General features: G+C 45.0%; 1 protein-coding gene across 1 annotated transcript; it reads right to left on the bottom strand.

The window, feature by feature from the left end:
* Positions 1-1,823: 1,823 nt before the first annotated feature.
* FAM186B (family with sequence similarity 186 member B) lies at positions 1,824-21,328 on the bottom strand. Its single transcript, XM_045829393.1, has 8 exons — positions 21,233-21,328; positions 17,811-18,036; positions 11,932-12,114; positions 8,214-9,888; positions 7,536-7,728; positions 5,827-6,005; positions 4,750-4,940; positions 1,824-1,981 (listed from the first exon to the last, which is right to left on the bottom strand). Exons 1-8 carry the CDS (start codon positions 21,326-21,328, stop codon positions 1,824-1,826), a joined length of 2,901 nt encoding a protein of 966 aa, XP_045685349.1.
* Positions 21,329-23,120: the final 1,792 nt, after the last annotated feature.

Below are 23,120 nucleotides of genomic sequence, written 5' to 3'. Positions count from 1 at the left end.
GCAGAGCTTTGGCCAGCCCCAAATCTGGCTTGAAGAAATATGCCAAGAAATATTCCTTTCCATGCCTTGGCTTCTCTGAGGTTTTTTTTTTTGTTGTTGTTTATTTGTTTTTTGAGGGTGGAGGTAATATCTTATTTTACCAAACATGTCAACCTTGCTCTGAAAAAAATAATTGAGGCATGTGTACAGGATCAAAGAGCTTCATTGCTAGAAAAGCACTATATGTATCTATGTATCTCCTCGGTTTCCAACCCTCTTGGCTTTACAGTTTGGGCCATCCAGGCCTTCTTTGCCTTTAAAGAGATTAACTGTGGGCAAAGCAGGAGAAGGACCTATCAGATACTGTGCTTGCTTGACAGAGAGTTGGCTAGAGGACATGCAGAAAGTCAAAATTTTCCATCACCAGAGCAAGTTTAGCCACTAGGCTCCTTAAGCACAGTTCCAAGAATGTGTGATACACTTAAAAAATGTTACTGGTTTCAAAATACAGAAAAATATAAACATGTATAGAAAATAAAATATTTGTAAAACATAGTATTACCAGTTTCATTACACTGTCAAATTTAATATTCAAAATAGCCTCAGTACATTTACAAAGCTTGTTGGATTTCATCTCTCTGCATGACGACTGCTGAAAAGTCGCCGTCAACTACACATTAAAAATACTGACTCGTAGCTGGTTAATTCCCAAAGCAATTAAAAAAAACTTTCAAATTATTGAGTATGAAGATATTTTAATGTTGAATGCAATTGGTGTGAAGCCTCCAAAAAAGAATAAGTCTAAGACCTGAAGAGCTAGAAAGGGCCCGTTGCTGCCACAGCTGTCCTGTGTGACCTGCCTCAGGGTACCTCTCCCCTTCCCCCCACCAGGCTTTCCTTGCAATATGTTAAGCTGTGGCTCAGAAATCAAATCCTACTCTGACATCATCCAAGAGCCAGCTGTTTACATCCCACATCCTTTTCTTCCTTCCAGACTCTCAACCTTAAGCTGGAGGGAAAGATTGGCACCATCCCTAAGAAACAAATCCAGGGATTGCAGGTTCTCTAAGGACGGGATCATTTCCCCGTTAATCATATTATGTCTGGTCCTGCTGGGTCTGGCCCGGTGAGTGAAGAAGGGGAGGGCGGAGGCTCAGGGAGGGGTGAGACAGATGGCTGTGTGCTAGGAACAGTGAGAGTGGGGCAGTGCACTTCAGTTGGATGATCTAAGGAAAGTGGTGTCTTAACTGAGCCAACAGACAGTTGCCCGAGATGGTCTCCTTAGCCCACACCATCTAGATTTGGAACTTCCATGTGTGCATTTCTTCCACTTTTGCTATCACTCCTGGGGAACTTATTTGCCTTTACCTCCCACACAGTGACACTTGGCTCTGACTTACACGTGGTATTTCCTTTTGTTTTTATCCTCTGTGTGTTCATGCTAATGATCAGTATTTCAGTTACTTATGTGCCCGTACCTTTGATAATGCAGGTGTTCCTGACCCTACTGTGTGGCAGGCATCATGCATGGCTGTCTTTGCTTCTTGGCTCTCGAAGGACAGACAGCACTTGGGGCGTCTTCTCTGATTGGTGTCCTGGTTATTGGTCAAGTGGTCATGGACCTGGTTCCAAAATTCAGCTGGGAAGGTGTGGGTTTCAGCAATGAGACAAAATATTTAAAAATAAACATATCTCTACTTAATTAAAAATATACAGTTTGGGGAGTGCAGGAAAGTAGAGTTCCTCAAAGTCGTAGGACTACTTTGCAACACCCCTGGTGTTTGTTGAAAAACACCAGCTGGAAACCTGAATCTGGAACAAGCTCTCATGTAATTTTAGCCACCTTAAAGTTTGAAAATCACTGGCTCAGGGATGGAGTGGCAACTGTGGTTGTCTCGATCCTTCTGGCTTTTTAGGATTCCAGGGGGCAACTTGCTTGACTTTCTGTAAACGAGTTCGGCTGACTCACTTGAGGGATTCTGGCATTCCTTTCTTTGGGTTGCTGAGACACTGAAAGAGTAAATGCAGTTACAGGTGGGGGAGCAGCAGAGACAAGGCCCTCAGATGTGAGTGCCCCCACCCACCCCACCCAAGAGCTTCCCAGGTCTTCCCTGGGAGACCAGTCCAGGGCTGGGCCCAGACTTGGCCCGAACATGGAACTGCTTAGCACACATCTCTGCCACGTCCCGGGGTCTCTGCTTCTGTTCTTGTGAATCTGCTTCTTGTCTCACATCACAGAATACTTCCCACTTCCTTCCTCTCACTGTTCCCTGCTTCTTCCTACCCAGCTCCATTGCCATCTAATCTCCTTCCCAGAAACCAAGTTATAAGCCCTCTCTGCAGCATGTTGGACATCTGTGTGAGTTGGCACTGGCTGCAGCTCGGAGCACACACGTGAACCACTGTGAACTTTGGCTGTGCAGAAATAGGCCCTGAGCAAGGGAGGGCAGTTAGAGTGAAGGTTAAGATCCTTCTCCCACTGCAGACAGAGTTTGGTGTGTGCAGACACATAGCTATCTCACCTGTCAGATGGAGAGCCCAGGGAGGACACTTGTGAGACAAAGCAGAAAAAGACCTTGAAGGAGGAGGTCTGCTAGTTTTTGAGGGACATGGTCCTCCTAGTGTCCCAAACCACAGAGGGAAACCACACTGTCCCTTCCCCACATGCTGAAAGAGCACCTCAGCCAGCCTGAGATGAGAAGGGCTGTCGGAACCAGGGAGATCGGGAAAATGGGGCAATCAGTGCAAGGTCGCTGGTCCTAATTATGAAACCAGGTGGTGTTGTGAATGGGACAGTGTGGCTAGGGGCGCTGGTGAGGTCAGCAGGATCACAAAGAGGTGAGTGACCTGGGACCACGCAGCAGGTGGACTTGAGGATTCATGGTAGGCCAGGGGTAGGTGATGGGCGAGAAGCTGCACTCTTGGGAGTGGAAGCAGAGTGTGTCTTCAGAGTGGAAGCAGAGTGTGTCTTCAGAGTACTCACAAAGAAAGCAACACATCCACCCCTACCCACCAGAGGCAGCAGTAGCCTAGGTGGCAGCGGAGAACTTTTGTTGAAGAGCAGCAGGTCCTCATGCTACAGTAACAGGATCCCAAGACAACCCAGGGGGACCCCACACTGAAATGTTAAGGACCAGCTTGACACACTGATAGGCGGCACCAACCTGGGATGTGGAGAAAGAAGACAGAAGAAGCAAGGCTTTGCCTCTACACCTGGCAGTGAGATAAAGTGAGTAAACTTATACAGAGTTGGAAAGGGGGGCAGAAAATTGTATTCACCTGAATTCCCCTGGAAAGGGGAAGCTGTCTTTGCTGGGAACAATATTTTGATAAGTGCTTAAGCCTGAAGCTGAGATCCCAGGGGAGGCCTGGGTGTGGGTGGAACAGCTCTGCATGAGACAGGAGGAGTTTTTAAATTCTGCATGTTATACCAAAGAGAGAGGGGGAGAAAAGAGGCTGCTGTTTGGTGCTGTTCACTGTGAATCCCTTTCTGCATCACCCTCTTACATGTTCCAAAAGTTACCAACATCACAAAATGTTCGGGTCAAATGCAGTATGTACCCTTGGTATTTATGTGTATGTATTTGCACGCGTGGGAAGAACAAAGGAGTTAGGGGCCTCCAGTTCAAACAGATGCCAAGTAGAGCCCCCACACTGGCAGGGATCCAGAGGGAGAAGAGAAGGAACTCAGGAGAGACACCACCATGGGGTGCTTTGGCCAAGTTTAGCCAAATCTCAGCAGGTCGGGGCCCCATTTGACCCCTGGGTCACTTCATTCTGCTACAGTAGTTTTTTGGTTGTTCTCAATTAATTGCATATGCTATATCCAAATCAATCCACAACAATAGTAATACACATACACACACCCCTTGGAAACTCTCCAGAAACTCTATCCATGTACTAGGTAGGCTATAATGCTAATGTCCAGCTGGGACTCTCAGGCCCACTTCAGAGTGGAAGCCTAGCCAGAGACCAGCCCCCTCGGATGCTGTCATGCTACCCTGTGTTACCTAAGTCCCTGTCTCAAGGGTGGCGGCAGCACCAGCATCTCACAGCTCTTGGTTCTGGTTAGGTCTAGACTGGCAGGCATCAGTACCCTCTCGCTGTAAAAACCTTTAATTGGGGCAGGGCCGGGGTCAGGGCCACAGGAGGCGGCTGGGATTGGTCATCTAGAAAGGCTGCTTGAAAGAGCCTTGAGTTTTCAGTAGTAACAGCTTCAAACCCTGAGAGGCAGAGGAGAGTTGAACCTTCCTAACCAGAAAAGCTGATTGCTGGTCCACAGAGACCTCCCTCCTGCCCCTTAGCTGCTCTTCCCTGGGACAGTTCTTGAAGGCTTGCAGGAAATGACAATGCCAAAGGCAGGCCCAAGCCCATGACTCAGGTTTATCATGCAATTCTTGGTCTCCCTCATCTACCTACCCTGCACCTGGCTCTCTTTGAAAACAACCCCCAGACCTAGGGCGGATTACACCTCTTGAGCAATTCACTGGCAGCCCAGGGAACAAGGAGAAGGAAAGACTTCTGTAGTGATCTTCTGAGATACCATGGAAAGTCCTTTGAGAAAACTAGGCTGGAATTGGCGTGGGGACCCAAGCTGATGGCTGATGAGGCAGGCAAGCATTGCTCTGTCTGATTGGCATAATAAATGAGGTCATTATTAGTGTTTGGAAAGAGACCTCTTGGGTCGCTGGACAGAGACAGTGTGTGCTCTGGCCCCCACCCATGGTGGGCAGGTCTCCCTGAATCCAGATCAACTGCCCAGCTGTGCACCTTTCCGGGCCTTGAGGGACGTCAAGCTTTTGTGGTAGGAGGAATGCACGTCCAATGCCAGCAGCCGGGGAATGTCTGGGTACCCCCCTAGCTGGTCCCAAGACAGGCTGGTAGGGGTCTTCTTTTCTATTGGGTGACTGGAGGAGGCCACGTCAGTCTTCCAAACAGCCTCCATCAGGTTCCCCTGTTGGCTGGGGGTGGCAAGGTAGGGATGGAAAGTGTAAAAAGGAGACAAAGAGTTAGACAGCCAAAACTCTCCAGAACCACAAGGTTAGAGACTCGGTTTTCTTTCCTTCTCAAACACTTGTCACTGCTCTCCTTGTTACCTCTCTTCCTATTAACCCTAAGTCTCACTCACTTCTCTGGGGCTCCTTTGGCTGAGGACTCTCCCCCAGGCCCATGCCCTGGGGCTGAAGCCCTGAACCCGCCATACCAGGGTGGTGTAGATGTGGGTCTTTTTGGCTCCCCAGGGGCTCACAGTGCCTCTTTTTTTTTATATATAGATTTTATTTACTTATTTTTAGAGAGGGGAGGGAGGGGAAGAGAGAGGGAGAAACATCAATGTGCAGTTGCTGGGGGTCATGGCCTGCAACCCAGGCATGTACCCTGGCTGGGAATCGAACCTGCGACACTTTGGTTCGCAGCCCGCGCCCAATCCACTGAGCTATGCCAGCTAGGGCTCCACAGTGCCTCTTTTTGAGCCCAGGGCCACATGGTGGGAAGGATCAGGCTTATTTATGTGGACAACCCAATGGCAGGTGCTGGACCAATGCTCAAGGTAGAAATGGTTGTAAGTTCTCGGCTGTGGGTCCTCAGCATCCTTCCATTGCACAGTTTGAAACACATTTGGTTAGTCTGGCCCCTGAAGCCCACACTCCCTTGCACACCCCAGCCCCCATCTGAGCCAATGGCCAGAGCAGAGCAGGGCAGCTGAGAAGACAGGTGCCTTGCTACTCGTGGGGTGAGCCTTGCCTGTCTGTGCCCTTTAGGAGCTGCCAGCCTCCCAACTGTAGCCACCCCTGCTCTCTGCCTCCCCATCCATCTGTGTGACTGCACCCTTGGTTTCCCTGCACTTACCGGGCCATCCTCAGGGGCACATATTCCTGGTGCTTTGATGGAAGATGCTCTGGGGGCTGCTTCCTGAAGGGGCTGCTGGAGTGGACACGCCGGAGTAAGGATGGGGACAGCTTGCTTTTCCTTGACTTTGGGGAGGTGAGTACAGGGGTGTGCAGGTGAATGTTCCACTCCAGCTGGAGCTAGAGGAACCAGCAGAGAGGCATCAGGGAGACAGGAAGTTATCCCCTCTCTAGTACAGGAGGAGGCATTGCCTAACTCAGGGTTGAGCAGAGAGGGTGAGACCCAGGGAATTCCTCTAGTTAGAAGCTCCTGGGGCCCCAGGGTATTAAATTAGCTAGAAATTCCTTGGATTCTTATTTGTGAAATCAGTTCCTGTTATTTCCTTTGCTATGGAGAATCTGGACAATGGGTAAAACAGCAAGGGGGAAAAAACCAAAAAACAAAGGAAGCCAGAGCAGCTGGAACTCCTGAGGCATTCACAGAGTTTGTGACCTGGGGCCAGGTTGTGCCTGGAGTACTCTGGGTATCTTTTCATCAGCCCCCACCCAGGCACTGGGCAAGGACCTGGGGGAACCCTCACAGCCACCAAAAGAAGTCATATGGTCTATTTCCATCTCAACCTCAAAACCAGTATAGCAAGACACTTACAGGAGATGACTAGGACTAGAATAAGGTGTTAGGCAATTGAGTAGGGAGATACCTCCATTGCCAAGGCTCTTCCAGCTGCCTCCTGCTGGCACTGACACAGGGTCACTTAGCACAGCTTCCCCCAGACCTAGGCCACTGTTGCTCAGGACTCAGGGGGCTTATGCTCCAGCCCAGCCCTTGGGGAGATCCCAGCATGTTTTGAGTCACTGCTGTGGGATTCTCCTGTCCTTCCAAGCTGTGGGCTAACCCCCTGGGGACCATGTCACTCGCTGCTTCTCTACCCAAGTAACGGGGCGGGGGTGGGGGGTGGAGAAGAAACCAAAGCCAAGCCTCAAAGAGTAAAAACAGGTTAAACCCAATGGACTGGCATTCAAAATGACTTTGGACTCTCAGTAGCAACACCAAAACCTAGATGAGCAGTGTCTTCAAAATTGTGAGGGAAAATGAATTCTAACCTACACTTAACATTTCCATGCAAACTGTCTGTCAATTAAGAGTGAGAGTAGATACTAAGTAAAGATGTTTTCAGACAACCAGGGTTTCAGTGCTTTTATCTGCCCTGCACCCTTTGCCAGGAAGTGACTAGGGGAGATCCTCCATGAAAACAAGGGAGATCTGGCATTAGAAAGCAGGGGAGCTGTCCCCCGAGAGAAGCAAAGCAAGTCCCTAGCATGAGGGTGAAGAAGACGGCTGTGACCAGGCCTGGAGAACTTACAGGAGCAGGGCAGAGACCCACCCGGGAGGGAGAACCTCACTGCAAAGCTGAGACTGCAGGGTCCAGCTAACTCCCCCTCCTGAGGAGTCTTTCTTCTGAAGCTCTTTTGAAAGTCCCTCTCTATTGCTCTCTCCATATATGGAGATTGAAAAGCTGCCCTTCCTTGCACTCAGGCACCTCCTGCCTTCACCTTTTCCTGGTCAGAGGCCTTGAGCTATTCTCTTATTTACCATCTGCCCCTCTTGTCTCCAGTCACACCCCACATTTTGGCCCCCTCCCACATTTCCTGGCCCCCTCCCTACAGGCTGTGCTGATCCTGGAGAAGGTCACCAGGCAGGAGGCCCACCTTGGGGAACATGGTCACCATACTGCTCAGGCACGCTTGGCGCTTCTCTTCCAGGTCCTTCTGCTTGTCTGTCCAGGCCTGCAGGCGAAGGTCCTGCAGGTGGTCGATGTTCTTCAGGGAGGTGTAGAGACTCTGGGCCTTGTAGGTAGCCCCAGTTTTTCGAATGGCTTGTATGTGGTTGATCACTTCTTGTCTGGAGAGAAAGGAAAGTCATTTAGTGAGTGAATAGGCCTTCTTTTCCCTCTAAGTCTGTTAACCAGAGATGACTCTGCATTTGTAATTGCTGGGAACAAGAAGAGAAGCGGAGGTTGGTGAGAGCTAAGGAAGACAGGGAGCAGAGAAGTGGGAGGTAGTGTCAGATGAGGAGCCTTGGGGCTGTGCTGGAAATAGGAAGAAAGTAAGGCAAGTGAGGGAGCATATTAGGTGGGTTATGGACGGGGGCATAGGAGACAGGAAGAAATGAGGAAGCAAGCCTAGAGAAAAAACCACTATAGGGAGAACAATGTGTAAGTCCCCTACCTCCCACTCCTTTGGGGTTGCCAAAGGCCTCAGGGGCACTTTTTTCAGGCCTGGGGTGATTCTCCCCAACCCCTTTGCCCCATGCTCCTCATTTCCCCATGGGTTTTGACTGTGCCCACGTACCTCAGTGGGTGTGGGTGGGTGCCAGGGAGGACCTACCGGAGGCTCTGGAAGCACCTGTAGAGGATATACTTATGGCACAGGCTTTGCAGCCTGAGCACAGTCAGCTCCATGGCGCTGGTGGTGAGCTCCTGTGCTTTGCTGCGCAGGTAGTGGGGCATTCCCTGCTCAGCATCCTCGCTCAGGAGCTGCAGATTCTTCCTCTGGGCCTCCACATCCATGTGGTATACCTTCCCCTTCAGAGTTATTGAGGTTATATGCAAAGGGGGCTGGGTCACCTTTCGGATGAATGCCCCTGTAATAGGAACAGAAGCTGATTTCTTGGGCTTTGTGGGAACCTGGTGGGTCCGTGGTTTCTGGGTAAACTCAGTTGAACTCATCGCCCTCTGACTTCCTGGGGTGGTCTTCTGGGTATTAGGAGACCTGGACAAGTGTGGCCTTCTGCTTTGGCAAGCAGATTGGGCCCGGCTTAGGGGAGGTGACAGTGATGCCTTTTCCAAGTCCCTCCATCGATTGGTGGTCACAAAAATCATCTTCTCCTCATCTTCCCTTGGCTGCTCCAGCTCCCTCTGTGAGCCCCCCTCCTCCTTTTCTGGCTGGACCAATCTCTGCTGCTCCTCCTTTGCCACCTTCTTCATCTCCCACTGCTGCAGCTTCTCCTGGTGCTCCTGCTCCAGCAGGGCCCACTCCTTCTGCCGCTGCAGCCACATCTCCTCCTCCTCCAGCCACTGCTGCCTCCTCCTCTCCCAAATGAGTTCCTCTTCCCAGGGCTCCACCTTGCTCTCCAAGGCCACAGTCCTGGAGCTGTCTGGGGACAGCTGTTCCCCACAATGAGACTTGATGTGGAGTCCTTCTTTCTCTTGGGCTGCTTCCTGGAAGAAGTCCTCCTGGTCTTTGACTTTGTGGCCTGGGCTCTCTGCCACTGGTATTTCCCATTTCTGAGAAAACCTGTGATCCACCGATGGCGGCAACACAAGCTGAAGACTTTCAGTGTCCTGACTGCTGTATACATCTGCGATCCTCAAATGTGTGGTCATGGTGGAAAGTGGCTGACATATTGAAGACCTAGCACCACTGTCCCCAGCTGCAGCCATGGGACCTGGGGAAAATGGTGAAAACAACTGCTCCTCCTTCCTGGGTTCCTTTTGGGTTTCCTCCGTGACTGAGTCTTTCTTTGGAATGGTCTCTTTCTCAGGGGGGCCTGGGGAGTCAATGAAGATCTTGACTGGGTCTTCTGCTTGACCTCTAGCAGTCTGAGCCTTCTTCAGCTGGAACTCTAGGGCATGCTTTATCAGGAGAAGGTCATGGTACTTTCCCCCTACAACTTCTAACTGCCTTATTAGGGCATCCCTCTTACTCTTGAGGACTTGGAGGGACTGCTGAAAGTATAGCCTCTGGCTACTGAGTTCCTTGGTCATCTCTGTTTTCAGTTGCTTGTATTTGGTCTCCAGGCTCCTGTTCTCATCGTGCTGGAGGATCAAGGCCTTGTTGAGGTTCTCCACCACAGCTGACATGTACCTGATGGCCTTGACTTCCCCCTGGTTGAACATGGTGGAGTCCAGGAGTTCCTGCAGCATGGACCTCACCTCAGAAACCTTCGTGCAGGCAGTATTCTTATCCTGGAGCATCTGCTCTGGGCTCAGTGGCTGAGGGTAGGATGTAAATTTTTGCAGACTTTGTTCCTGCCAGCCTTGCCAGAAGGTGTGTTTGGACACTAGAAGAAGTAGAGAGAGCAAAGGCAACAACCTCCCATGGGTCCCAAGGACTGTACTGCTTTTCCAGATGCTGCTTGGCCAAATTTCCATCCAACCCCCCTGGAGCTTGGCAAGAAAGGAGCTGAGGCTACATGTGAGGCCAAGCGAGAAGGCTTGCCCAGGGCTTACCTGCAGGGCCCAGAGGAGCCTGGAACTATTCAGTCCAGTTAACTCAATTCAGACTACTCCCGATCCTCCATATTTCCCTGGAGTAAAGTTATTTTCTAATCATGCTACTTTCCAGCCTCAATACCTGTGTTTCCCAACTATCCAAACTCTGGAAGTCTACCTGGCATTTAGACGCCAGATCACCTGGGACACTTTATCTCCCTTTCTTGTTATCACTGGACTGTGTTTATAGAGAATTTATCATATGATCCTATGCCTATTCACATGTTTTTTTTTTTTTAAATGACTGTCTTTTTCCATTTGAAGGGTTACAAATTCCTTTGATACTTTGATGAAAGCAGAGGACCTTCTCTCCCTACAAAATATATATAAGCAAAGGCTGTGCACTCTGTGTTTAAACCTGTTCATAGACACAGCTCCTCAGGGCTAGGGCATGGTCAGAGTTGTAGCCCTTTGAATCTACTATGCGTAGGGCTGCCGTATGTGTGATTATCTTGGAGCATCCATTCATTTGCTCATTCAGGGAACATCACTGGAAAACTTTGGATGGGGGCTAAAGGAAATATGGAAATTAAATGACACTGAAGTCAAGTTAGCATCAAGCTAATGTTGTCCGAGGAGCCAAATGGCCTAGTGGTTCAGGGTTTGGATTGTGGAATCAGATAACTTGAGCTTGAATCCCATCCTTACCACTTGCTTTGGGCAAGTTTCCTAACTTCTCAGTGCCGCTGTTTCTGAAAAATGGGGATGATCCTAACATCTAACTTATAGTATTTAACTTGTCATCTTTAGTGCCAAGCATAGAACGAGGTACTTCGTAAGTACTCAAGAACTAATTGCTAAAAAGAAATGAATAAGACACAACCTTTGCCCTCTAAGAGTTTATAATCCAGCAAGGAAGAATATAAGTAACTATATTTAGAGAAATAATATGGTGAGGACTGTAGAAGAGATGGTCTCCTTCTCATCCACTTTTCCCTGCTTCCTCCCTCCCCCAACCATGAACCTTGCCTGGTGAGAAGGACCCTGGCCATGAGAGTCAATGGCAAAATGCTACTGTCAGCTATTATGTATTAAGCCCTGAGCATGTCTTAAGTACGGAGCCAGATGTCTGTACCAAGTGGAACCCACAAGTGGGCAGTGTCCTCCTCATTTTGTATATGAGGAAGATGAGGTTCAGAAACTTAAGTTACTTCATTAAGTAACACATCCAAAAATTGGCACATGGGATTCACACTCAGCTCTGTCTGACTCTGAAGCCCATGCTTTTGAGTGAGATTAAGAAGCCAGAAAACCTGAGTATAGGGCCTGGTTTTGCCACAGGCTTTCTTTGTGGTCCTTTTTCCTCTTTGAGCTTCAGTGTTCTCATCTACAAAATGTAGGAGTTAGATAATCTCAGGTGCCTTCCACTGCTGGCAGGAGTGAAATTTTAAGGTTGAACCTTGTTGTTGACTGACCACTTCTGGAGCAGCCACAATTGAGAAGGTTTGGGAACCTTTGGCCTTGTTTCACCAGACTTTTGGCTCTGTGGCTGGGTTCATAGTAAGGAAAGGATGTACCTCAGACTCTAGTGACAAACTCCACCCTTTCTGGCCTTCTAGTTTTGTTCCCCAGATGTCACATGAGGCCACAGCTCCAGAGAGCACCCATAGGAACCTGTCTCCATACCACTCCTTTCTCCAGCCCTGAGGGACAGCTCAGAACTTCTCAGTGCTCAGCTCAGGTTCAATGCCTCAACCACTGCCCATCCATCTCAGATAAAGCTTTTGTTTTGTCTGAGTCAGAAAGACCCCCACAGACCCTGGTACATGACTTCTCCCCTGAGATGGCATCTGCTCCACCCAGCACCACTCCCAGGTACTCCTGGAACCTACTTTGTGCCCTTTTCTTTTGTCCTTCAATGAGAGTGGAGCAAAGGGAAATGAGAGACTCGATGCCTCCTTTGGTGCTGATCAGAGAGAGAGGTAACACCTTCTCCATCACCTCAATCCATTCATCCAGGCTTTCCTCTTCCTTCTCACTCTTCCTGTTCTTGATCTCATAGGTCAGACTGTCACCTAGAGAGGGAGTGGAGGTTACAGCTCTAATTCTGTCTTCTAGGGAGCCCCAAGCAGCCCTATTGCACAGCGGTGACAACAGCAGGTTTTGAGGTCAAATTGATTTCACCTCTTACTAGTTGTGTGTTGTTGGGCAAATCCCTTATTCCTCTGAGCTTCAATTTCTTTGCCTATGAAAGGATTAGGTGGGGATTAAATGAGATAATACATGTAAAATGATCAACATGAGGCCTGCCATGTAGTAAATATGTAGTAGACATTAAACAATATTGTACTACAAGGCCAAGGAGGTGTCTGCCTTGTTATTGCTCTATCCCCATATTGCCTCGTCCAATATCTGGACAATTAAATGAAGTAACTGGACTCAGCAGCCCTGCTTAGTTCTTGGGGGCAGCTGAAGAACCATTGAACTAAGAGCTCCTCCGGGTCAGGGCAGTGTGAGGCAGGTGGGACACATCCCTGTGTCACCTTCCTCCAGTACTGCAGCATCCACCACACCTCACCGCAGACTCTCATGATGGGATAACTCTGATAAGGGGTGTAGCATCTGGCTCCAGGGCTGCATGCAACTGGTCCACACCCAAATGGCTATACTAGTTTCTTACTGTGACATCAATGCTGTTTGACCCAGCATCCATGCAGTAAAAATCATTTAGTACTGTGAATAAACTTTGGGTTCCTATATAAAATAACTAGTTTGTGCCACCAAAAAACTGTTAGAATAAACAAATTCAGTAAAGTTGCAGAATACAAAATCAACATACAAAGATCAGTTGTATTTCTATACACGAACAATGAATTACCCGAAAAAGAAATTTTAAAAACTACAATTTACAATAGCATCAGAAACAATAAGTACTTAGGAGTAAATTTAACCAGGGAGGTGAAGGATCTCTACACTGAAAACTATAAGACATTAGTGAAAGGAAACTGAAGAAGATACATGTAAATGGAAAGATACCCCATGTTCACAGATTAGAAAAATTAATATTATTAAAATGTCCATACTACCCAAACCCATCTACGGATTCAATGCAATATGAATACACTTTCTGCAGAAATAGAAAAAGCAATTCTAAAATTTATGTAGAACTATAAAAGCCCCAAAGCTGAATCAACCTTGAGAAAGAAAAACAAAACATCACACTACCTGATTTCAAACTATATTACAAAGCTATAGTAATCAAAACAGCACAATGCTGGCAAAAAACAGACACATTGAGCAATGGAGTAGAATCAAAAGTCCAGAAATAGTCTCATGTGTATACAGTTAACTAATATTTGACAAGGGAGCCAAGAATACACATAGTCTCTTCAGTAAGTGGTATTGGTAAACCTAGACATTCACATGCAAAAGAATGAAATTAGATCCCTGTCTTTTTTAAAAGTATATTTTATAGATTATGCAATAGTTGTCCCAGTTTTTCCCTTTGCTCCCCTCTGCCCAGTACCCCCATTTCTCTCAGCAATCCCCTAACAGTTCATGTCCATGGGTTGTGCATATAAGTTCTTTGGCTTCTCCATTTCCTATACTGGTCTTAACATCCACCTGTCTATTTTCTACCTACCATTTATGCTTCTTAATCCCTGTACCTTTCCCCCATTCTCCTTCCCCCTCCCCTCTGATAACCCTCCGTATGATCTCTATATCTATGATTCTGTTCCTGTTCTAGTTTTATTAGTTTGTTTTTGTTTTTTAGATTCAGTTGTTGATAGTTGTGAATTTATTTTCATCTTAATGTTCATAGTTTTGATCTTCTTTTTCTTGAGTAAGTCCCTTTAATGTTTCATATAATAAGGGCTTGGTGATGATGAACTCCTTTAGTTTTACTCTGTCTGGGAAGCACTTTATCTGTCCTTCAATAATGATAGCTTTGTTGGATAGAGTAATCTTGGTTATAGGCCCTTGCTTTTCATGACTTTGAATATTTCTTTCTAGTCCCTTCTTGCCTGCACAGTTTCTTTTGAGAAATCAGATGATACTCTTATGGGAACCCCTCTGTAGGTTACTCTCTAGTTTTCTCTTGCTGCTTTTAAAATTCTCTCTTTATCTTTAACCTTTGGCATTTTAATTACGATGTCTCTTGGTGTGGTCCCCTTTGGGTCCAACTTGTTTGGGACTCTCTGTGCTTCTTGGGCTTGTATGTCTATTTCCTTTGCCAAATTAGGGAAGTTTTCTTTCATTATTTTTTCAAATAACTTTTCAGTTTCTTGCTCTTCCTCTTCTCCTTCTAGTACCCCTATGATTTGGATGTTGGCACATTTGGAGATGTCCCAGAGTCATCTTATTGTCTCCTCGTTTTTTTAAATTCTTGTTTCTTCATTCTGTTCTGGTTGACCATTTATTTTTTCCTTATGTTCCAGTTCATTGAGTTGAACCCTGGCTTCTTTCCCTTCACTGTTGTTTCCCTGTGGATTTTTCTTTATTTCACTTAGTGCAGCCTTCATTTCTTCCCTTATGCATTTGCCACACTGTGAGCTCTCTAAGCATCCTTATCACCAGTGTTTTAAACTCTGCATTGGATAGGCTGGCTATGTCTGTTTCACTTAGTTCTTTTACTCAGGTTTTGTTCTGTTCTTTCATTTGAGCTATATTTCTGTCTCCTGATTCTGGCAGCCTCCCTGTGTTTCTATGTATTAGGTAGAGCTGCTTCGACTCGGTATCTTAGTGTATCTGGTACCTGTTCCATTGTATGGGGTGGAGCCTTACGTAATTGCCAGGGTGGGGCAGCCTGCTTCAGTGCTTTGTGCCTTTGTATGTGGGGGAAGGGTCAGAGAGGGAGCAATGTTGCTGCCTGATTGCTGGGGGCTTGCTTGGCACTTGCCCCACTTCTGGTTGCTTATGTGACTGGTGCCCCCTATCAGTTGTCTCGGTGGTGATTCTCAGAGTGGGTGGGTTTGACTACGTTCTAGGACCCTGTGGGTCCTTTCAATGGACTCTCCTGAGAGACCTGCAGTTTCTTCTGCTGCCCCAAGCCCCATTAGGGTTGTGATACTTTATTTTCCCGGCGCTGGAACTCTGGGCTCTGCAGTCTGGCCTGGGGTTTGCTCCTCCAATATCCCTAATGTGGGACCACCCATTCCGCCAGCTGTTGCCACCACTGCCTGGCCACCGCCACTTCACCGCAGACATACCACATCTTCTCTGCTCCAGCTCCTGGTCTCTGCCACTCCTGCCTATCTGGATGAACATGTCTTCTTTAAATCCTTGGTTGTCAGACTTCCATACAGTTTGATTTTCTGGCATTTCTGGGTGTTTTTTTTTTTGTTTGTTTTTTGGTTAGTTGTAATCCTTCTTATGGCTGTGCAAGGAGGTGAAGCGTGCCTACCTATGCCTCCATCTTGACCAGAAGTCCTAGATCCCTATCTTATGCCAGTCACAAAAATTAACTTCAAATGGATTAAAGGTTTAACTGTAAGATCTGAAACCATAAAATTCTTAGAGAAAAACATAAGGGAACAGCTTCTTGATATTGGTCTTGACAATGATTTTTATTTTTTTGGATATGACATCAAAAGCAAGGAACAAAGAAAAAAAACAAGTGGGATTACATTAAACTAAAAAGTTTCTATAGTAGAAGAAATGATCAACAAAATGAAAAGGCAATCTACAGAATGGGGAAAATGTTTGCAAACCCTATGTCTGATAAGGGGTTAATATCTAAAATATATAAGGAACTCAAATAACTTGATAACAAAAAAATCCAGTTTAAAAAAGAATAGACATTTTTCTAAAGAAGACATACAAATGGCCAAAAGTACATGAAAAGATGTTCAACATCACTAATCATCAGGGAAATGCAAATCAAAACCACAATGAAATATTACCTCTTACCTGTTAGAATGGCTATTATGAAAAAAATAAGGAGTATCAGTGAGATGTGAAGAAAAGGGAACCCTTGTGCATGGAGCACTGGTGAGAATGTATATTGGCACAACCATTTTGGAAAACAGTATAGAGGTTCCTCAAAAAATTAAAAGTAGAATTACCATATGATCCAGCAATCCCACATCTGGATATATATCCAGATGTGGGATTTAGATCCAGATCCATATCTGGATATAAAGAAAAAATCACTATCTTCAAGACATATCTGTATCCAAGTTCATTGAATTTATAAGAGCCAAGATGGAAATAACCTAAGTGTTGGTCAATGAATGAATGAATAAGATTGGTATAATGGAATATTATTCAACCAGAAAAAGAACAAAATCTTACCATTTGCAGCAACATGGATGGACCTAAAGGATGTTACACTAAGTGAAATAAGTCAGACAAAGACAAATACCACATGATTTCACTTACATGTGGAGTCTAAGAAAGTAAATAAACAAAACAGAAACAAATTCATAGATACAGAGTATAAACTCGTGGCTGCCAGATGTTAGGGAGGGTTGGAGGGCTGAGTGAAGAAGTTGAAGGAATTGAGAAGTGCCAATTTTAAGTTACAAAACAGTAACGGCAATGTAAAGTACAGCATGGGGAGTATAGTCAATAATACTGTAGTAACTAAGTATGGCGTCAGGTAGGTACTAGACTGATTGAGGGCATCATTTTGTAAACTATGCAAATGTCTAACTCTAACCACTATGCTGTAGACCTGAAACTAATATATTGAATGTCAGCTGTAATTGAAAAATTAGAAAAACATTTTAAATGTGGTATTCAGTTATAAAGAGAAAGGAATCCTGTCATTTACCATAACATGGATGGACCTTGAGGACATTAAGCTAAGTAAAATAAGTCAGACAGCAAAAGACAATACTATATGATCTCATTTATGTGTAGAATCTAACAAGTTGAACTCATAGAAACAGTGGGTAGATCTGTGGTTACCAGGGGCTGGGAAGTGGGGGTAAATGGGAAGAATTTGGTCCAAGGGTACAAACTTTCAATTATAAGATAAATTCTGGGGATCTAATGTACAACATGATGATTATCATTAATAGTACTGTATTGTATACTTAAAATTTGCTAATAGAGTAGATCTTAACTGTTCTCACCACATAAAAAAAAGGGTAACTATGTGAGATGATGGATGTGTTAAGTAACTTTATTGTGGTAATCATTTCAAAACATAGGTATATTATTGTACACTTTAAATTTACACAATGTTATTTGTCAACTGCATCTCAATAAAGGTATAAAATTTAAAACAAAATAGGTAGACCTGGACTAGTGTGGCTGAGTGCTGGCCTGTGAACCAAAGGGTCGCTGGTTTGATTCCCAGTCAGGGCACATGCCGGGGTTGCCAGCCAGGTCCCCTTGGTCATGAGAGAGGCAACCACACACTGATCTTTCTCTCCCTCTCTTTCTCTCCCTCTCCTCTCTAAAAATAAATATATATATATATATTTTTTAATGTCATCATGGGTAAAAAAAATAAATAAAATAGGGTGGGTTTGAATTTTGTTTCCATCTTGTTAAAAAATGAGATATCATAATGGACCCATGAATTAGGCTTTATCACATATGGCAGCTAATATCTGACAGCTACCTGTTTGCCGCTCTGGTGAGTGAAGGTGATGTGCTGTGGCATGAGCGGGAGAACGTTTCACTGGAGGGGCACCATGATCCATCTTTGCTCTCTCCGCAGCCGCCACCCCACACCCTGCTCCCAGAGAATGCTGACCAAGGGTGGTGAAAGGAAGGGACTGAACAAGCTGGAATGCACTGCACCAGCCTGCAAACTCACCCCAGTCAGCCAGCCAGTGGAGGATATCGTACAAGTGCTTCTCTTTAGTCTTAGCATCTTTGGAGAAGGAGGCAATTTTCTCCAACAAGATGAATCTGTTCTTGCCCTTTTGCTCCATCTGGTAAAATTTTGCCTTTTCTCTTAAATCATATCCTAATTCTTCCTGGAAGCGAGTGATGACACAATTGACATTGTCCAAGATGTCGGAGAGCTGGGAAGAAATGTCCTGTATGGAAGATAGAAGACTGTAGTGTTTAGAGGTCTGAGCTGTGGAACCAGATGCCACATTCTAGTAGTGTGATCTTAGACAAGTCATTTAAGTACTTGGGGCCTCTGTTTTCTTCTTTATAAAGTAGGGATTATTAAAGTAACTATGTCACAGGGTTTTTGTAAATATTAAATGAATTAATATTTGTAAAGCACTTAGGACAGTGTCTGGCACATAAAATAAGTAGCTTTTATTACTGTCATTTTGATTATTAAGGTGAGGGCCCTGGCCAGGTGGCTCAGTTTGTTAGAGTGTTGTCCCAATACTTAAGGTTGCAGGTTCAGTCCTCAGTCAGGGCACATATAGGAATCAACCAGTGAATACCTAAATAAGTGCAACAACAAATCTCTCTCTCTCTCTCAAATCAATAAATAAAATAAAATAAAAATATCTAAAAAGAGAGAGACAGCCCTGGCTGGTGTGGCCCAGTGGATTGAGCCCTGGCCTATGAACTGGAAGGTCGCCAGTTCGATTCCCGGTCAGGGCACATGCCTGGATTGCAGACCAGGTCCCTAGTGAGGGGGGCGCACAGGAGGCAACCACACATTGATGTTTTTCTACCTCTTTCTCCCTCTCTTCCCCTCTCTAAAAATAAATAAAATCTGGACTTTTGGCCAAGATGGAGGCATAGGTAGACACACTGTGTCTCCTCATGCAACCAAAAGAAGGACAACAATTTAAAAACAAAAAACAACCAGACTGACAGAAAATTGAACTGTATGGAAGTCTGACAACCAAGAAGTTAAAGAAGAAACATCCTTTCAGATTGGTAGGGAAGGCAGAGATGGGCAGCTGGGTGGAAAGGACTCACAGCAAGGTGGCAGCTGGTGAAGCAGGTGGTCCCACATTCGCATGCAGATAAACCAGGAGGAACAACTGGGGAGTGAGATAGACCTTGCAACCCAGGGCTCAGTGTGGGAGAATAAAGCCTCAACTTCTGATTGAAAACACCTGTGGGGGTTGAGGCAGCGGTGGGAGAAACTCCCAGCCTCATAGAAGAGATAGATGGAGAGACCCACAGGGTCCTAGAATGTACACAAACCTACCCACCTGGGAATCAGCACCAGAAGGGCCCACTTTGCTTGTGGGTAGCGGGGGAAGTGACTGAAAACTGTCAGTGGAGCAAGCGCCATTGTTCCCTCTCGGGCCCCTCCCCCACATACAGCATCACAACACAGTGATGTGGGTTGCCATGCCCTGGTGACCACCTAAGGCTCTGTCTCTCACTACTAACAGGCGCACCGAGACAAAAAAAAAAAAATGGCCCAAATGAAAGAACAGACCAAAGCTCTAGAAAAAACACAATTAAGTGACAAAGAGATAGCCAACCTATCAGATGCACAGCTCAAAACACTGGTAATCAGGATGCTCACAGAATTGGTTGAATATGGTCGCAAATTAGATGAAAAAATGAAGGCTATGCTAAGTGAACTAAAGGAAAATGTACAGGGAACCAACAGTGACGGGAAGGAAACTGGGACTCAGATCAATGGTGTGGACCAGAAGGAAGCACAAAATATTCAACCAGAAAAGAATGAAGAAACAAGAATTCAAAAAACTGAGAAGAGGCTTAGGAACCTCCAGGACATCTTTAAACATTCCAACATCCAAATCATAGGGGTGCCAGATGGAGAAGAGGAAGAGCAACAAATTGAAAATTTATTTGAACAAATAATGAAGGAGAACTTCCTCAATCTGGCAAAGGAAATAGACTTCTAGGAAGTCCAGGAAGCTCAGAGAGTCTCAAAGAAGTTGGACCCAAGGAGGAACACACCAAGGCACATCATAATTATATTATCCAAGATTAAAGATAAGGAGGGAATCCTAGAAGCAACAAGAGAAAAGGAGATACTTACCTGCAAAGGAGTTCCCATCAAACTGTCAGCTGATTTCTCAAAAGAGACCTTGCAGGCAAGAAGGGGCTGGAAAGAAGTATTCCAAGTCATGAAAGGCAAGGACCTACATCCAAGATTACTCTATCCAGCAAAGCTTTCATTTAGAATGGAAGGACAGATAAAGTGCTTCTCAGATAAGGTCAAGTTAAAGGAGTTCATCATCACCAAGCCCTTATTATATAAAATGTTAATGGAATTTATCTAAGAAAAAGAAGATAAAAAATAGGAACAGTAAAGTGACAGCAGACTCACAGTTATTAACAACCACACCGAAAACAAAAACAAAAACAAACTAGGCAAACAACTAGAACAGGAACAGAACCACAGACATGGAGATCACATGGAGAGTTATCAATAGGGGAGTGGGAGGGGGAGAGATGGGGAAAAGGTACAGAGAATAAGTAGCATAGATGGTAGGTAGAAAATAGATAGGGGGAGGTTAAGAATAGTATGGGAAATGGAGAAGCCAAAGAACTTATATGTATGACCCATGGACATGAACTAAAGCGGTGGGATGTGGGTGGGAGGAGGTGTGCAGGGCGGAGGGGAATAAAGGGGGAAAATGGGACAACTGTGATAGCATAAGCAATAAAATATATTTAAAAAATAAATAAAATATTTAAAAAATAAAATGAGAGAGAGAGAGAGAGAGAGAGAGAGACCAAAGACCAAGTTAGGGAGAGAATACTAAAAATCCACAGCAAACATTTCTTCAGAATTTCAGAATTTGATGGGGCTGTCTGGACATCTCTCCTCACAAGGATCCAGAGGCAAAAGACTGAAAAAATTAGTCTCCAAGAAACTCTCAGGATCAGGGGCTTCCATAAAAAATGCACTACTAGAGGATCTCAAGCAGGATGATTCCAGCCTTTGGCCATTTCACTGTGAGCTTCTAGGGCTCACCTTAGGGGATTCTGAGAGGTCGCCAAGAACCAACTCCAGTTACAAACTCTAGGCCCCTCCTCTTGTCTTGCTAGGACCCACCCCTCTGTGTCTCAAGGTCATCCTGGAGTTTCCAGGGGCTGTTCCCTTCCTGGGCCCAGCCCTACCTCAGGAGGGTGGTTTGACTCTAGCCCTCCCTGGAGAGGCCAAGTCTAGGAGGTCGATATATTTTGCACTAATCTGTCTGCAAACCTAGCTTGCCAAGGATCCCAGGACTCCTGAGGGCCCAGACCTGAATCTTGCCCAAATATGGGACCAGTCCCCAACTGCCACATTAGACCCCAACAGAAAAAATACTCCCTCATCTCCAGGGTTACCTCTTGAGCCCGAGTTAGCTGGGCAGCCTCAATCCTTGAGATGATGGCTTTCACCGATGCAGGAGTCACCAATTGTGGGGGCTTGTCCTCCTCCATTCTGGATCACTTTGTCAGTCACAAAGATGTCCTGTGTCTCTAGTATACAAGCCTGGACATGTGATGTTGGCTGCTTTGGAGTTAAGGGCTCCGGCGCAGCTCCCGAGTGCCCCACGCCTAGTCAGAGCACCCAATAACTGCCAGACATAAGGTTCCAACTGACCTTCTTTTCTCCAGTGACATCATCAGTTTGATTAGAAGAATGTCTCCCTGTCATCTATCTGCTTGATTATCTAGCCGATACCTAATATTTATTACCATGACCTGTTGCTTTAAAATCATTAAATGTTTTGCTCCCAAAATAAGTGTTAATGGCTAAAAATAGAAAAAAGCAATTAGAAAAAGTTCTTTTTCCCAAAGAGAACTTTTAAAAAATTACAGCTAATCAATAACTAATGGGAACATGTTTGCATTTGCACCGGGGACCAGGCTCAATCAGCACTTTTACCTCCTGAAGGTGATCGTCACTACAAGAGGCGTATTTTAAACAAATGGCTAAAATGGACAATGGTGTATGTCCAGGACCCAGGACTGTGCCTGGCACATAGTAGGCACTTAATAAACATTTGTTGAATGAATGAATATGTATGTATAAATACATATACATGCAAATTGTTCTATGCTACTGAAAAGTATTCCCATTTAGCAGGTAAGGAATTAAAGTAGGTTCAGTTCTTCGAAGTGCCATAGCCACTTAATAATTTGTCATCTGATACCCACCTGTCTTTCACATACTATCATTCATTTCACCTGCTCAGTGCGATCTGTCTCTGAGGTGTTCAAACCCTGGTTTATGGATACCTGTCTATGTATCCGGCACTAGATGGTCCTTTAACCCTTACAATTTCAGAGCATGTCGTAGTTCATAAATAATTTATTCATCCTTACAAATGGGTGAGGCAGCTTCAGCTCAGAGGAGTTCAGAGATTTACCTGAAGTTACAGAGCTGGGAGGTTCAGAGTCAGGACTTCAGCCTGGTTTCCTGACTTCCAACCTAAGGTCCTTTCCTTTTTCCTCTTCCCTTCTTCCTTCCTTTCTTTTTTCTTCTAAACCTAACATGCTGATAATTAGATTACATATAAATGACCTAAACATCCAATTAAAAGATAAAGATTGCCCAATTCAATTAAAACCCAAGATTCAACTATGTGCTGTCTATAAGAAACACACATTAAATAAAAAAAGCACATATAGGTTAAAAGTAAAAGAATGGAAAGAGATAAACCATGCTAATACTGTAATAAAAGAACACTAGAGTAGCTATATTAATATCAATTTTGGAACAAGAAGTATTAGCAAAGATCAAAAGGGAGGAACCTTTCATATCAATAAAGGTGTCAATTAATAAAGAGGACATAATCCTATATGTGTATGCACCTAATAACATCGCTTCAAAATACATGAGGCAAAAAAACTTACAGAAGTCAAAGGAGAAATGGATAAAACTACAGTTGTAATTACAGATATTAATACTTCTCTTAAAGGAATTGGGTAGAAATAGAAACAGTGAGTAAGGATATAGAGATTTTGAAAAACACTATCAACCAACACAATTCAATCGACATTTATGGAACACTTCACCCAACAACAGTAGGACATACGTTATTTCCAAACACATACAAAACAGTAATCTGGGCCATGAAACAAGTAACAATATACTTAAGAAGATTAGAATTATACAAAATATGTTCTCAGACCACAATGGAATTAAACTATAAATAATTGAGAGATAGCTAGAAAATTCCAAAATATTTGTAAATTAAACATATGTTTATATAATCCATAAGTCAAA

The sequence above is a fragment of the Phyllostomus hastatus genome, unplaced genomic scaffold (genome assembly GCF_019186645.2).
Source record: "Phyllostomus hastatus isolate PE091 unplaced genomic scaffold, TTU_PhHast_1.1 phas_scaffold_93, whole genome shotgun sequence".
In the NCBI taxonomy this organism is placed as follows: domain Eukaryota; kingdom Metazoa; phylum Chordata; class Mammalia; order Chiroptera; family Phyllostomidae; genus Phyllostomus; species Phyllostomus hastatus.
Note: the sequence above shows the minus strand (reverse complement) of the source record. Positions and strands in the feature narration are given on the sequence as shown.